The sequence below is a fragment of the Chinchilla lanigera genome, unplaced genomic scaffold (genome assembly GCF_000276665.1).
Source record: "Chinchilla lanigera isolate Chin_1 unplaced genomic scaffold, ChiLan1.0 scaffold00049, whole genome shotgun sequence".
Taxonomy (NCBI): domain Eukaryota; kingdom Metazoa; phylum Chordata; class Mammalia; order Rodentia; family Chinchillidae; genus Chinchilla; species Chinchilla lanigera.
This window is the reverse complement of record NW_004955450.1, coordinates 865,127-881,377: the sequence shown is the minus strand read 5'-3', so window position 1 is coordinate 881,377 and position 16,251 is coordinate 865,127. Positions and strand designations below refer to the sequence as shown.

Genomic DNA, 16,251 nt, shown 5'->3' with positions numbered 1-16,251 from the left:
CTGTGCAGTAGATATTATCATTATATTTTAGAGATAAGGAAACTGAGACAGAAAAGCTAAATAAATTGCCCCCAGTTTTACAGTTAATAAACCTTAGAGCTAAAATTCAAATTCAAGTGGTCAGCAGAGTTTATACTTCTAACTCCTACTAATAGGGTTATTTTCATATACCTGGGAGTATTCAGGTTCTGAAGAATTCTGGTCATTTCTGAGTAATTTCACAGCTTTAAGGTATGTTTCCACTGACTTGAGTTTGGCTTTGTCAAAACCTAAAAAGAAGGAACAACAAAATCTAGTAAGAAATTCTGAAGTCTTGAGGGTAAAGGTGCAAAATTCTCACAATGAGGAACAAACAAACACAGATTTACACTCGCCGTCTCTCCCCATCCATCTCCGCCCGAGAAACCACATCTGAAAAAACCCAGGCTTTCAGATACCACAGTGGCACACGTGGGTGTGCTGACAGCCCCAGCTGTGTCCCCACGTGATGGTCAGCATTCACTTCTAGTCTTCAGAATTCCAGGCCCTGCCTTTCTAGCCTTGTAGTACAGGCCCGAGACATGTCACAGAAACATGCTGTCCCTCTGTGCCTTGTGTGAGTGACTCACTGAAATCGCATGATGGCTATTCTAAGCCACTAAATTTTAGGATAATTTGCTACATGGTAACAGATCACTGATACCCTATTCAGATTAACATCTGAATCAAGATGCACCTGTAACCATTTATCTCTCCACTATTCCACCAGTCAAAATCCAAACACAAGGGCTGGGGACACAGCTCAGTGGCACAGCGCCTATCTGGCAAGCACAGGACCTGAGTTCAATTCCTGGTACCAAAAAGAAAAAAAAAATCCAAACGCAAGAAAGTTTTCCATCTCTTGGGGGGGCCCCATTCCTCCCAGGGTTTCCTATGCCCATCACTCATTTGCTATTTAATTTGTTTATGATAGTGTACCCCCAAACTGAAGAATATCAAACGCCCCCAATATACCTTTAATTAGAGAAGCAGCTCACAAATGATCTGTTCACAGAAATAAAGGACAAAGAGTAACAGAGGTTGACTTTTTTTGGTTGTACTGGGCACTGAACACTGGGTCTTCATAATGGACTACATGCTCAGCTCTTTTTTAGTATTTTGAGACAGGCACTTGCTAAGTCACTCAGGACAGACTCAAACGTATCTTCCTGCCTAAATCTCCCTAAGTGCTGGGTTTAAAAGCATGCACCATCACGCCTGCTCAGAGATCTACTTTTTAAAGAACAGTCAGCCTTATGAAACATCAACACATTCTAGCTGGTGCAGTGACACCTGTAATCCTAACACTCAGAGAGGCTGATGCAGGGGGATCAAATGTTCAAGCCCATGCTGGGCAGTTTAGTGAGTCAGAGAGACCCTGTCCCAAAATAAAAAATTGAAAGAGACCTGGGGTATAGCTCAGTGCAAAGACCTGGGGTTCAATCTCCCATACCACCCCCTCAAAATAAATAAACAAACAAACAAACATCAACACATTCTGGTTTGCAGGTAGTTTGTATTTTAAACAGTCAATGGAAGACTGATCAAGGATCCTAGTTAATGAGGCTACAAAATGATGTGGAACCTGTTATCCTATGCTGCTTTCACTACATTCTTTGTTTCTTGTTCCTTGCAAGAGCTCCAATTCCCACACTCTTGTCTGGTTCCTCCATTCCAGCTATGGAGTGTGAAGTGCTCCAGGCTGACTCTGTGACAGTGGAGCCTCTGACCCCTGAGCAGGAGTGGGGAAGTGAGACCAAGTAGGCAGTTCTTAGAGACTAGCACAAGGAGAGAAGACAAACTCACTCCTGGGCCCCTAAGCTGTCACTAAAAGCATGATTTATGTTTTGAAGCAAAAAGGGATTTGAAAGTTATTTTTTTTGCTAAAAACTAAGAACTCTTTATTTGAACCTACAGAATTCCAATAGCTAACTAAAGGAAGTTTGACCTTCATTTTATGTATCCTTTATTACCTTAAAACTTTGGTTACAGGATGTTAATCACTTAGGAAAAGTTGGCAAAACAAGGATGATTAGCCCTAAACTGATGCTGCCTTAGAGACAGTACAACCTCAGAGACAGACAGCCCGCAGGAAGGACCACTCCTGGGGACCGTACTGCCCTTCAAGATAAATGGGTTCCTCAGGAGCTGTGCCACCAGGACAGAGTTAATAATCAGCAGGCCCCAGTGGCACCCATATAACTACTGTCCACACCTCTGTGAAGAGCTGGTCTGCTCCACCTCTTCAGACTGAAGCCTTTACCTATCTTTAAGTTCCTTTATAGGGGACTGATCCCATCTTTGTTACAGCTATGCTCCCCTTCATTTTTTTTTTTTACTTTTTAATTAAAGCTTTTTCCTGTAAATTCATACTGTTGCTTCAGTTTTGATTTTCATGATCATTACAGCAAGGACCCAGGCAAACTAGTAACAGCATCAATAATTCCTTTAAATCACTGTCAATGGATCACAGGGTCCTATGTTTCAAGGACATAAACTCTTTTTTTTTTAGTTTTTTTCCGGTACTGAGAATCAAACTCACGACCTTGCACTTGCCAGGCAGGCGCTGTGCCGCTGAGCTAAGCCCCCAGCCCCCTCAAGGACATAAACTCTTTACAGTTTGAGAGACACTTTCAAAATGGTATCATCTCATTAATATTAAACAACATGTATGAGATAATTTACTATAAAATATTGTCAGGAAGACACATTAGAAATGTAACATGTTTCTTCAGATGATCTTATACCCTACACCCTCTTACCTGTATGTTCTAAATGTTTTAATGTCACATTGTCAACAGGGAAAAAGCTGAGGATAGCACCATATTCTGGACACATGTTTGCAATTGTAGTTCTATCAACAATAGATAATTGTGAAACTCCACTTCCAAAAAACTCTACAAACTTTCCAGCCACTCCTACTTGCCTGAGGTGCTATATGAAGGGATACACAGAAATACAAACAAAATTAGCAAGGTTAAGATTAGCATGGATTTCCTGAAAACTATAAAACCCAATTTCCAACCAATACTAGTGACATCGAGGGAGCGGAGGACTTCATGGTTCATGGGAAACAATGTCATTGTTCAGTAAGGTAAGAAAGGGCCCAAAGCTCCAGATGGCTGCTGTTCCATGTTACTGCCTCTGGAACCAGGGGATCTTTGAGTACAGTCTGTTTAGCTGGGAGCCCTTTCTCTTTTTTAGCAGCACATGAAACAGTGCTTCCAACTAGCCGTGGTCTCTTGGATTTAATGATATGCAATACTAATACACTGATGAGACTATGTAAGTTAAAACTATGCGTTGGGTATAACAACTCTTCAAATCACAGCTACTAACTCAAATACTTACAGCATCATTACTTATATATAAATTCCATTTTGGCAGGATTTAGCATGTTGTTTCACACTTCTTTCTAAAATCGTTCTTCTTATTTACTGCCCATTAAGTACCACAACTACTCCTCTTTCCTGAATTGTGAAGTGGTTTCAGATGGGCCTGAAAAGAGTGCCCAGGATAAGGCTACGAGTGACCTAGCCCTCAACCTATGAATAATGTTAACTCCTAACACTGTAAAGGTGCTCTTAACCCAAGCTTGCATGCTCTCACTCTGTCTCTCAATAGCTGTGGAAACTCAAAACTTTAAAGACATTTATTAACACTTCTGAGGATAAGAGAAACACAGATTAGACATACTAAGCCAAATGCTGCCTTCATCAAATTATTAAGGTACCACAAAATGTATTTGGGAAAACAGTATGTGATTAATCCTATAAAGATAATGAACAGATCAGAGCCTCAAAAAAAATTCGAAAGTGTAAATATAACATAATAGGCTAAATGTTTCTAACAAGCTAAAATGTCAAAACACACACACATAGTATTACTGCTAAGGAAAAAAAAAAACAGCCAGAAAGGTCTAAAAAAAGCAGCATTAATTTTCAGGATGCCTGAAGAATTGATTTCTCTAAAATCAAAACAGGATATTCCTCTTCCTTTAGGAATAATGCTGCAATTCTCAACTTACTTGATCTTTGGTACGATCCACTGAATCAATCATTTCCCTAAGTGGCCAAATTATTCTCTAAATAGGGAAGAAGAACCAATACTAACTGCAGAGAATGAGGCATTAACATTTTCCTTCCCTTTGGAGTACCCTAAAAACTTTCAGACCAGTAATTTAACCAAGATGCCAAGACACTGGGGTCCAAAGTGCAATTATACATGTAGTATTTTCCAGATGCAAGCATATAAAAAAATAGGACTTAATCCAAGGAATGTGAAAGCAGCCAACAGAAATTTGACACTGTCACATTTCTAAAATCTTTTTTTTGAGGTAAGACCTTGTTACATAATTCAGGCTGACTTCGAACTTGAGGCAATCCTCCTGTCTCAGGGTTGAGTGCTGATATTACAGGCAGGCACCACTACATCCAGCCTTAGAGTTCGTATTTTGAAGTAATTACTTAGTAGAATAATAGTTCCTAAAGGGCAAATAATTAAACACTAAAGGAGAAGTAAAGAGACTTGCTAAAGTTCATGTAGTGAGCAGGTATTTACTGAAGCAGTAGTATGTAACAGTTAAGAGCACAGGCATAGTATCTTCATTGCCTGCTTCAGAAACCCTGTTCTACCACTAAGCCATTTAGTCCTAGGACCCTTTGGAATTAAAGCTCAAGTGTTACAATTTTTTCAGAATTAAAATAAGAGCCAGGACATGGTCATGCACAGCTATAATCCTAGCACTCTGGGAGGCTGAGCCAGGAGGACTCCAAGTTCAAGCCCAGCCTAGGCAATTTAGCAAGACTTACCTCAAAATACAAACTTAAAAAATGGGTATAGCCCTTCGATTCAACCACCAGTGTCTCCACACAAACAAAAATAAAAAAATTAGAGTAACAATTTTAGGGACTTGTAATAAGGAATAAGTGAGTTTTTTCCGTATTTACAAACTAAACGTTGTTTGTTGTTATTCCTCTGACACGAACTATGATGATGTGGCTAATACCATGAGCCCTAAGGAGGGAGGGATGAACCACAATCCTACTCTACTTACGCAAAAATGATGTTTACTACTAAATCAGACAGTGGTAACTCCAACGCACCTTTGTGATGCCAAGAACAACATCTATAGACGTAGCAAGAGGGTTGGATGACCCTGTTAATTCACACCCAACCACCTCTGGTAAAGTAAGAGAAACTGGCAGACCCAGCATAACTGCTTCTGTCTCAATGCCTCCAACTCCTGGAATAAGAACAGAGATATTAGCAGAGTACAGTTAAAGGTAACATAAGTTAGCCTTGTAACTTTTTGCTTTTTTAGACAGGGTCTCACTACGTAGTTCAGACTGACTTTGAACTCACTATGTAGCCCAGGCAATCCTACCTCAGCCTCTTGAGTGCTGGGGCTACGTGTACACCACTTGCCCATCAGCTCTGTAATATCTTATTCTCCAGTTGTTCTGTGAGCCTGACTTGCACAGTATCTCATAAACAGTTGCTTTGTTGCCATTCCTGTAGACCTTACTGCCAAACTCACTCAAAATAATGACTCCACCCGCATGGCTGAAAACACTGATATTTTTACCTTTATATTATATTTAATATATAAGTATAATTTTTGTTTGCTATTTTTTGAGACAAGATCTCACTATATAGTTCAGACAAGCCTTAAACTATGTAGCCAGGCTGGCCTTGAATGCAGTCATCCTCCTGCCTCATCATGCCAGGCTATAATATTTATATTTAATATAAATACATAAATGTTCAGTATGTTAGGCATTGTACTACACTCAAGACACAGATATGAGTTCAACTCAGTCTCTGTCAACCTTAAGAAGCTCAGTATAGCTGGGCATAGTGGCGCACACCTGTAATCCCAGCACGCTAGGAAGCTGAGGCACAGGATTGCAAGTTTGAGCCCAGCTTTGGCAAGTTAGCAAGACCCTATCTCAAAATACAAAAAGAAAAAGGGCTGGGAATACAGCCCAGTGTGAACGGCCTGAGTTAAATCTCTCATGCACCCCAAAACACAAACAAAAGCTCAGTCTAATGAAAAAAAAAAAAAAACACAAACCAAAAAACCACAAAGAAATACGGTGGTATAATCAACTCAGTGAGAGAAGTGAAGGCTTTCAGGAAACAACTGAGCTTTACTGTAGAAGTAGGAAGGAAGAGCATCTATATTTCACCAGGTAACAGGGATGTTACCAAAGCTGCAAAGGACTGAAGAGCAGAGCCTATCCTGGATGTTTTGAAATCTACCCCATCTGTAGGGTGGGTGGGGGTGAATAGCTGAGGCGGTAGCAGGCTGAAAAGGCTTGGAATAAAACAAAGGAATCCCAGAGGAACTGGATTCCTAAGGCAGCAAAGCTGCTGCAGGTCTCATGAAAAAATAAAGCCTCAGAGAGACTGTCAAGACCAACTTGTTCTTTGATAAAGCTCCTAACATCGCTTCACAGAAAGAAATCCTATCCCTCTGCCACTTACCCCATCCAAGAATTCCTAAACCATTCACCATGGTTATGTGAGAGTCTGTGCCAACCACACTGTCTGGGAAGAGGAGGTCCTTCTCTGCACAGACCACTCGGGACAGATACTCCAAGTTCACCTGATGAGCCGTTCCCGTTCCCGGAGGGACCACAGCCACGTTATTAAAGACTCTTGAACTCCACTATGTTTTGTTTAGATTTAAGAAATCCAAGTATTAGTACATTTTGACTCTCAATTCATAATAAAGACAAATCAATATAGACACTAAAAATATGTTAACATGGTCAATTCAAAGTTTACATTATATGCTAGAAAAAATATGCAGATGCAGAACTCACATATTCATTTTATAGATTATTAAAAGTAAATTAAGTTAGGTCAAAGAATAATACCCTAACAATCCAGATAAATGGCAGTACCAGGTGGTGCTGCCAAGACTATCAGGGAGAAGGGAGGAGGCCTATGCACAAGGCCCTGTTCAACTCACTTGAATGGGACCACTGTGTTTATCGTTTCTATAGGCTCATTTCCAATAAGATTTTGGAACCTGATTGTATGAGAAAAAATGACAGGGTTCTACTACCATGAAGCCTTTAAAAATCCCTAATCTAGCAGTGGATAATGGTACAAACATGTAATCCCAGCTACTTGGGAAACTGAGGCAGGAGGGCTGCAAATACAGGCCAACCTGGTGTACTTTGGTAAGCCCATCTTAAAATAAAAAGTGCTGGGGATGCAGCTCAGTGTTAGAGTGCTTGCCTAACATGTAAGAAGTCTGGGGTTCAATCTTGGGAGGTGTGGGGGGGACACCACCACTAGGCTAGCTATAAAAATTATACCTATCAGTATTGTATAAATGCCAGTACAAAAATTTCCCCAAATCATTTATACCTTGAAAAACTGAAGCCTCTCTCGATTTCTGCCAAATTCCACTTCTTGATTTTTTAACACTGTTTCAGGTCTATGAGGAAGAAAAAACCCTGGCATTATTACTATTGTAATATGCTGCATGTATATGATGCCTTGTTTCTTCCCAGTCTTAACTCTTATGCATCCATAAACAGTTAATATAAATCCTTAGAAAAACCACTTACTAGATTTTCCAGAGGTATTTTCTTTTTCAGCAGGGAAGTTTTGCTTTATGTTACATACTAGATAGCCATAGGAAGAAGTTATTATTTTACCAGGCAGAACAAAGCAATACCCACACCAGTGTCCTAAACTGTACTTAAAATGCATGACCATGAGACTTGACTAACACTGTAAAAGTATGGTGATAGCAGCTTTGTTGGGTTCTTCCACTGCACAGAAATGGGATGGGAGCTTATAGAATAATACGCATGTTATGTTCTTAACCACTGCCACTCTGTGTCAGCTGAAGTGAAAGTTGATTATCACTGTGTGGCAATAATACTGCCTGAACATCATTTTACAGTTTAAGAAAAACCTTTAGCCCAAACTTTTTTATTCACCTCACACAAAAGGGAAGTTTCTATTTTATGTTATGATAACAACTAAATTTACATAGATTATAAATACATATTAAGCAGGAAATATAGTGCCATTTTTATGAACTCTTATCAAATGGATATTTTAAAAAACTATTTAAATTCTTTTGGGAGGGTTTTCTGAGTGTAAGTTCAGACTGGCCTCAAACTCATTTTGCAGCTGAGGCTGGCCTTGAACTCACACAGCCTCAGCTTCGCAGAGATTACAAGTGTGCGCACCACCATGCCTAGCCTACTTTAAATTCCTTAAGTGATTTATTTCAACTTCCAGTCGGTGCTGACAGGGATGTTTATATAACTTAAATTACATTTGTCCTCTGGGGTCCATATAAACAACTATTTTGTCAACTTTTTTTTAAACAAAGAGTATTTCAATAATTTATGGCTGAGAGATCATTTGAAGCCACAATAAATCTTAGTGGGAAGCTGGGCACGTTAGTGAACACCTGTAATCCCAGCACTCCAGAGGCAGGACTGCTGAGAGATTGAGGCCAGCCTAAGCTACATAGTGAGTTCAAGGCCAGTCTGAACTACATAGTAAGACCCTGTCTCAAAAAAAAAAAATCTTAGTGGGATTTTTCTCCTGGCCTCAGGGAACACAGCTTTCCAAAGCTGCCCCAATCTCACAGGTACATAGCACTTACGGACATTAAAGTGCCACACACACATTCATCAGCATAGAGTCTCACTTCCACCTTTGATGTCCAGTGCCAAATGTTAAGCTCTCAACTGTTTACCCTTCAACGTATTGTTTGAACCTATCATTAATGCAGCAAAGAATATAAAGAGTTACTATGTTCACACAACAGGGACTATACTTTATAATTTAGAGTCAAAATTGAAGGCATTGTTAATTATATTTTTATAAGTAAAAAAATCTATCAATAAGTACATCGTAACTGAAAAGAAGTAAGTGGCTTGGAATTAGTAAGTCTTCCTTTTCAAGAAATTAATTTCCACATAAGTGACATCCATCTCAAAAGTCAACATGAACTTAACAACCAGAGCAAAAAGGAAGCAGGAATAGTGATGATATAGAAGCATTATCATTTCATGACAAAGGACTTGCTGATCACAATGAATCCTTAGAAAAGCACATGAGACCACTACAACTTGAAGCTTTATAAAGATACAGAGCCTAAAATGAAACAGAATTTTAAAGATCCAGTTGGGGGACAAATGATTATGTATTTGACACTCAGCATACCTATCTGTGGATATATTTCTTAGCTACTTTAAATCTTAAATGTGTTAATTTTTTACAACTGAAAGTGTAATTTCTTAAATTAAAAAATTTGATAATTTATAATGAGATAAACAATGGAAACTTTATAGAACACAGAAACTCAAGCTGCAGAACTCTTTTTCTTGTTTTGAAAGATTACCTATTAGGAAATCTAAGTGAATCTCAAGAACTGGATTCTTTTCTAGACATGTTTCCTACTTTCCATGGTACCATGAAGGAAATTATTTATTTCAAAGAGCTCAAAGGCTTGTAACACATATGTTAACAATCATACCCTTAACACAGAGCTCTTAATGCAATATGAGAAAAAAAACCTCTAATAGGGACAGAAAAGCTAAACACACAGAATTCACAAAAAAATATGAATGACTACTTATCAGTGTACTTACATAAAGTCATTAAAACAAAAAATTCAACTTAAGACATGACCCTACTTATTTTTGCAGTACTGGAAACTGAACCCAGGGCCTTGCACTGAGCTATACCCTCAGCCTTTTTTATTTTTGTTTTAAGACAGGATCCTGCTAAATTGCTCAAGCTGGCATTGAACTTAAAGTTGTCCTGCCTTGGCTTCCCGAGTAACCAGGATTACAGGTGTGTACCACCATATCTGGCTGAATCCCTTTTCCTGCCCACACTAGTCATAAATACAAAAATATGAGGCTAGGGACACAGCTCAGTGGTAGGATGCATGCCCAGCATATGCAAGGCCCAAGGTTCAATCCCCAGAACCAATGAGAATGCAATGGAAGACATACATGTGAAGGCAACACAGAAGGCACTGGGTGAGTGAGTGTGATTTTCCTCACTGAAAAGAAACCTGGCAGCAGTAAATATTAACAGAAATCATCTCATACTCAGGCACTGGTTGCAAATGAAAAGGACACAGGACGGGGGTGTTCTCAATCTGAGCAGCAAACGTTCCTGAGTTGCGGCCTGGCTCTGCAGAGTCGCAGGATCCTCGGCAGGCAGCTTGGCCTCTGCAGGGCAGCTTCTTAGGCTGTGCTCTGAGGGGAGATAGCTTTCCGGGCTTCGGCAACTCACCACCTCCAGGGTTCGGTGCATTCTGTATCGCACTATTGTCCCAAAAGGAAACAAACCAGAGACAGAAACTTAGCTCTTCAAAAAATGCACACTGCAATACTATCTGGAAGTAGTATTTGAAAGCTAATATGAATCAGGTAACTCAGCTCTCAAAAGCAAATTTTAGAAGACAAAAAAAAAAACCCACAAAACCCAAAAAGATACAAGTAATTCACATTTATGGAATTTATAAAAACATAATTTCAGGTGCCCAAGACAATCATTTTCACAAAATGCCAATTTAAATAACTTTTAGCAAGTACAAATATAACTTTTTTCACTTAACAATTTGGCACAAAGCCAATAGTTTTAGTATAGAGTTAAATCTCTCACAGGCTGTAGTAAGTTGCAATATTATTCTGCTGTTCCAGAGAACATGAAGACTGATGTACCACAACAAAACAGGTATTCTCAGCTCTGTCTTGGTCAGAGAGATCTTATAAACATAAGTGGAAGGAAAAAGGAGCTGTAGTGACATTGGTGTTTTCAACCACCAATTAGAAGACAAACCTTTAGATTCTCTCTGAGACATAATTCAGATACTGAACCCAAAAAGCAGGTATTAGCCTTATGTATTTCCACCAAAAATGGCAGCAAAAATATGCAGACCCAAAAGTGCCTTTAGAGCTGGATTGAGTACACAAACAGTCCCACCAGGTGTGCCTACCGGTGAGCCGCAAGCAACACACCCTACTCTGGCTCCAGAGCATCTTGGCTCCGCGGCTGCTACCTCTGCCCTTTTGGTTAAGCATCTGCATTCATGTACCATTTGCTGAAGTCAATTTGTAGGGAGTGGTCAACGGTGAGGTCTGTTGGACAGGCAGGGTGGACTTTCTCAGGATCACCTCCAAGTGTTTTCACTGCTTCCCTCATAGCAGCAAAGTCCACCATGGCCGGTATTCCACTACAAACAGAACAGTAAAATTACAATTTTGATTGCCTTTATAAATGCTAATAAATAATTAACACAGTGCTAGCGAATCAGCTCAGTGGTACAGTACTTGCCTAGCATGTGTGAGAGGCTAGACTCAGTCCCCAGAAGCACAAAAAGAAAAAAAAAAACAACCAAAAAAAACCAAACATTATTTATTCATTACTCATTTTTATTTTTTAAAAGTATCTCTTTTTAGCTTGTATTCATTTTTTATTTTATTTTATTTTTTTTTGGTTTTTCTCCGGTACCAGTAGCTTGTATTCATTTTTGATGTCCTTACTATGAAAAGTTAGATGTAAACCAGTTCAATGAGAATCAACATGAAATATACAAGAACTCCAGTGCTTGGGATGGATGGGCCAGAAGAAACGAAAGAGGTGATGTTTGAAGGCCTAAGTGAATATCAAGGAAACATCCTGTGGCATTTTCTCCTGTCTTCCGTTTTTTGATAGCTCCTCCCTTTTCCTCAGCTCCAACTACTTTCCCCCAGTGCTTTATTAGCTTCTGCCACCACACGTTCATGCATCTATATATCCAGAAAACTATTCAACAAGCATCCACCAAGGCCTTCTATAAGCCAGACATCAATGGTATGAGATCAACAGGACATAGTTCTGGCTCTCAAGAAATTGGTAGGAGCCAGATGGTGGCACTGGCCTGTGATCCTACCACAGGAGATAGGCTGAGACAGGAGAACCACCTCAAATTTGAGGCCAGCCTGGGCTACATACTGAGACTTTGTCTCAAAAAGCCAAAAAGAAATTGGTAAGATAAATCAGAGCATGGTATGGTATTATAATACCAGCATAAACAGTGAAGTGGCACACAGACCCAGTTTGGGTAGTGGGTGAAGGGGATCTTCTGACCAACTCCTCGGCCTCTTCCCAAACTCAGCTCAGGGTCAATATTCAAATAAATAACCCTTGGATGTTCATCAGAGAAGATTTCTTGGGTGGTAAGAGACTCTGGATTAAGACACATGGCGTGTGGAGGAATGAGGTGACCTGATAAACACTTTATAACCAAGTCATTCCATCTGATATCAAGAGCAGACTGCAGACTGTAAGTGTGGATGTAAGGATGCCAGCTGAGAGACAGAAATACTGTAGTCCAGGCTGAGAGAACATGGTGCCAGAGCCAGGTGACAGTCGTGCAGATGAAAGGAGTATGTAGACACAGGATACATTTCAGGGCAGCACTGGCAGAATCTGTTGACAGACTGCTAATACAACATTAGGTAGAGAGAAGAATTGAGGCTAATTCCTAGATTTTTGGCCTAAATAAATGGGACTTCATGGTGACATTTATTTACTATGACAGAGAAAAGTTGGAAAGAAGTACACTGTATGCTGTGGGCAATGAAGAAATCAAGGTTTGGTAAGTTAAGTTTGAGAAAACTAGTAGCTGTACAGAGATGACAAACAGACATAAGGAAAAGCTGTTTTCAACATATGGCATAAGAATCAAGTGCCTAATTTTATCAGATTGCTTCTGTTTGGAAATGCTAATTTTAAAAAATTTATAAACTAACCTTCAAATTTAAAAAGAAAACAGATCTATCCATGAGGGAGCCCAAATTTTTAAACAAACACACTGAAAATTCACTTATAAAATAGAAACCCGTCACTCACGTAAAATCTTGAAGAAGAACTCGGGCAGGGAAAAGGGGCACTTCCACATTGCTCTGTTTGGTTTTCCAGTCTAAAATGTTCATAACATCTTCCTTCTTCACGAAGAAGCCATCACACTTGCGTACAGCGGCTTCCAGCAGGACCCGTACTGAGTAAGGCAGAATATCTGGCGAAGAGGAAAGATGGCTATGAAGGAGAGGACAGTCACACCCATACACTGTGAAAATTTCAACAGCAAAAAGCAGATATGCAGTTTTTTCAATTTAAAAATTTCCCTGTAAGTCTACAAACTCAGTGTGTAATGCCACTCCTATAAACTTTGACTTTTCTGTACATATGCCCCAGGGCATAAGAAACCAGAGATTAAAAACTCACACAAGAACTGCAATGATTTGGGCATATGAAACTGCAGCCATGACAGATAAATACTTCACACTGCAGGAAGACAGAGAAACTGGAAAGCATACAATACAGATTATATATAATAATGGAGTATCCCATTATGTCAAAACAAAATTGTCTAAAAGTTTGTAATAAATTTAAAACAGTTCCAACAAATATGGTTCAAATTTGAACTAGGTGTGGCACACGCCTATAATCCCAACCCTCTTGGAGACTGAGGCAGGAGGCTAATAAAGTTTGAACCCAGCCTGGGCTGAGGATGTAGCTCAATGTTAAGGCCCTGAGTTTAATCCCCAGTACTACAAACAAACAAACAAACAAAACCAAACAAACAAAACCCCCCAGACAAGAAGACAAACCTAAATAATTTTTTTTTTCCCGGTACCGGGAATCGAAACTCACGACCTTGCGCTTGCCAGGCAGGTGTTGTGCTGCTGAGCTAAATCCCCAGCCCCATAAAAAAATTTTTTAAGGGATTCAAGTTTAAAAGTAAATCAGGGACAGGCATGGTGGTACATGCACGTAATCCCAGCACTCAGGTGGCTGAGGGAGGAGGCTTGCCCCAAGTTCGAGGCCAGTTTGGGCTACATAGTGAGTTCAGGGGCAGCCTGAACTATACAGTGAGACCCTGTCTCAAAAAAACAAAAACAAACCTCCTTCAAAAAAAAAAAAAAAAAAGTAAATCAGGATGCTTAGGTGAGTAAAATCCATTTCACGAAAATTTTCACTCCTGTTTACCAATTTTAAGCATATAATACAGAAAGAAATTTCAACATTTTCAAGCATACTAACTACATCAGATTTGCCTATACCAGTGTTTCTTTAGGATCAAAGGGAAGACTGAATTAGTAGACTGACTGGATAAATTATGGCAATGGATACAATGGATTACTACACAGCTGTTCTAAGGAACAAATTGTGCTAAGTAGTAAGGAGTAACCTCCAGAACATATCATCAAGAGAAAAAGTAGTACAAAACACTGTTTAGAGTCTATAGTACCTTTCCTACCTTTTAGGGGGGTAAAATATGTATGAATACATAATGTGAAACACTTTTGGTCCCATGTGTTTGAAGCAAGGGGATACTCAATCTGTATTTTAAAAACATATATGTTAAATATATAATCCTTCCTCCCAAAAGCAACACTGTAAGCATAAACTGAAGAAATTAGTACATTTTGAATGTACTCCCCAGTACACAAAGAAACTACATTTAGCCCTTGGGTGGGCTGGAAGGGAAACAAAGAAGGACGAAAGAAGGAAGGAAAAAGGCAGCAAATAAGTACTTTTGTTACTACACTGAGAACCAACTCTTTAAAGGAGTGGTGATACACAAGCACAAAAACAGAGTAGTTAAATTAACAAACAGATTTGGGCTGCAGGCCTTAACTCTGTGGTACAATGTATGCCTAGGACTAAAAAACACTAAATACTTCCTAAAACACGTTTTCCTACTTCTGTCCACAGAAAATTTCTAGAACAAAGACAACACAACAGTAAACAACTACTAGCACCTCAGCCTGTTGTTTTTAAAAACTACTTGTCAAGTTAAAACAAAAACAAAAACAGTTCCTTAGAGAAATGATCGTTTGTATAAAATGAGCCTGGAACATCTGTCAAAACCAGAGTTTACCAAAGACTAGTGGGGACACTAGTCTTCTAATGGATCAATGTGAGCATCAGCATGAACAAAGCCTACAATTCCCTGAAATGCCTCAGATATTACCTACAGCCCTTGATTCACAATGACTCTAAGAAATACTCTTGGTCTATCACCAGTGAAGCTGCCAGGGCATCAACTCATTATTCCAAAACCTATCAAAAGGGGCAAAAAAGCAACTATCCACCTAGTCTCCCCTGATTCCAAGCTACCAATAGCTAAGAGAAAGTCCTTTATTAAGAATCACTGCTAATAAATGCAGAGCATAGGATGTAACTAGAAGCACCAATGTGTAATACCTAAAGAAATGAGGTCTGGACCACGTGGGTGCTATACTCATTAGGTGATGGGCAGATAGGGACTGGAATTCAACAAAGATTATCCATGACTTGAACCTAAGGATCTGCTGACGAGAAGTGTGGGATACAGTAGAAAGTGAAGTGAAATTACAAAGTAGCAATCTCTCAGATCTGCAATGTGGCACAGGGAGGGGATGGAGCTCTGTAGCACAGCATTGGCTAGCTTGAGCGAGGCCCAAAGCTGAACAGAGGAAAAATGAGTTAAAGCCTGCAGGAAAAGTTTCTTCTAAAGAAAACAGTATGGAAATGGGGAAGAGAGAAAGACTATCACAGACTGAATAAACCCTGAGGGCAAAAACAAACAAATGCTGTCTGTGGACCCCATCTGAATACCATCTGAAACAAAGGTGAAAATACACTTTTGAGACAAGCAGAGAAATGAGATGTGATCAAAAAATACGGTGAAGGCACGGCCCTGTCCCCCAAACAGTAAAAGATACATTGCCATTAATCGTCCTCAAAATCCTCTCCACTTCCAACACATGGAACTCATCATTCTAGCCACTTTCTGAAGCAGCTCTCAAGTCCTCTTTCCTGAGTATCTTCAGTTGTGTTATCATGGACGCCTTGATGTCCTGTATCTATTCAAAACATTTCCCTTTCATGGTCATCTTTACTTTAGGGAAGGCAGTCACAAGGTACCACATCCAGGGAATAAAGATGAGGACAACTGTAATGGCTTATGATCCTGCCTTTCCAATGGGTAGCACTCAGCATTCCTGTATTTTTTTACCACAACATGTGTTATGGTTTGTCTAGATGTCCCCGCAAAGCCTCATGCAGTCATAGGATGGGCTTCTAGAGTTTCTGATTGATCCACGGTTCACACTGGGATTATGGGTGTGAGTGACACACTGGGGCGGGGAGCCTGCATACAATATTAGGGAGGGAAAGAGGCTTGCTCTTTTGTTCTTGCTG

The 16,251-nt window shown here is 39.7% G+C and overlaps 1 protein-coding gene across 1 annotated transcript in view; it reads right to left on the bottom strand.

The window, feature by feature from the left end:
• The window catches only part of Ireb2 (iron-responsive element binding protein 2), a 46,355-nt gene that overhangs the window by 17,531 nt on the left and 12,573 nt on the right, over window positions 1-16,251 (bottom strand). The window contains exons 3-10 of the mRNA XM_005393448.2: window positions 12,913-13,078; window positions 11,114-11,251; window positions 10,122-10,340; window positions 7,402-7,471; window positions 6,508-6,691; window positions 5,124-5,263; window positions 2,781-2,952; window positions 172-269 (exon numbers count right to left, since the gene is read on the bottom strand). Of these exons, the coding sequence (XP_005393505.1) occupies window positions 172-269; window positions 2,781-2,952; window positions 5,124-5,263; window positions 6,508-6,691; window positions 7,402-7,471; window positions 10,122-10,340; window positions 11,114-11,251; window positions 12,913-13,078 (1,187 nt within the window). The remainder of the gene's footprint in view (window positions 1-171; window positions 270-2,780; window positions 2,953-5,123; window positions 5,264-6,507; window positions 6,692-7,401; window positions 7,472-10,121; window positions 10,341-11,113; window positions 11,252-12,912; window positions 13,079-16,251) is intronic.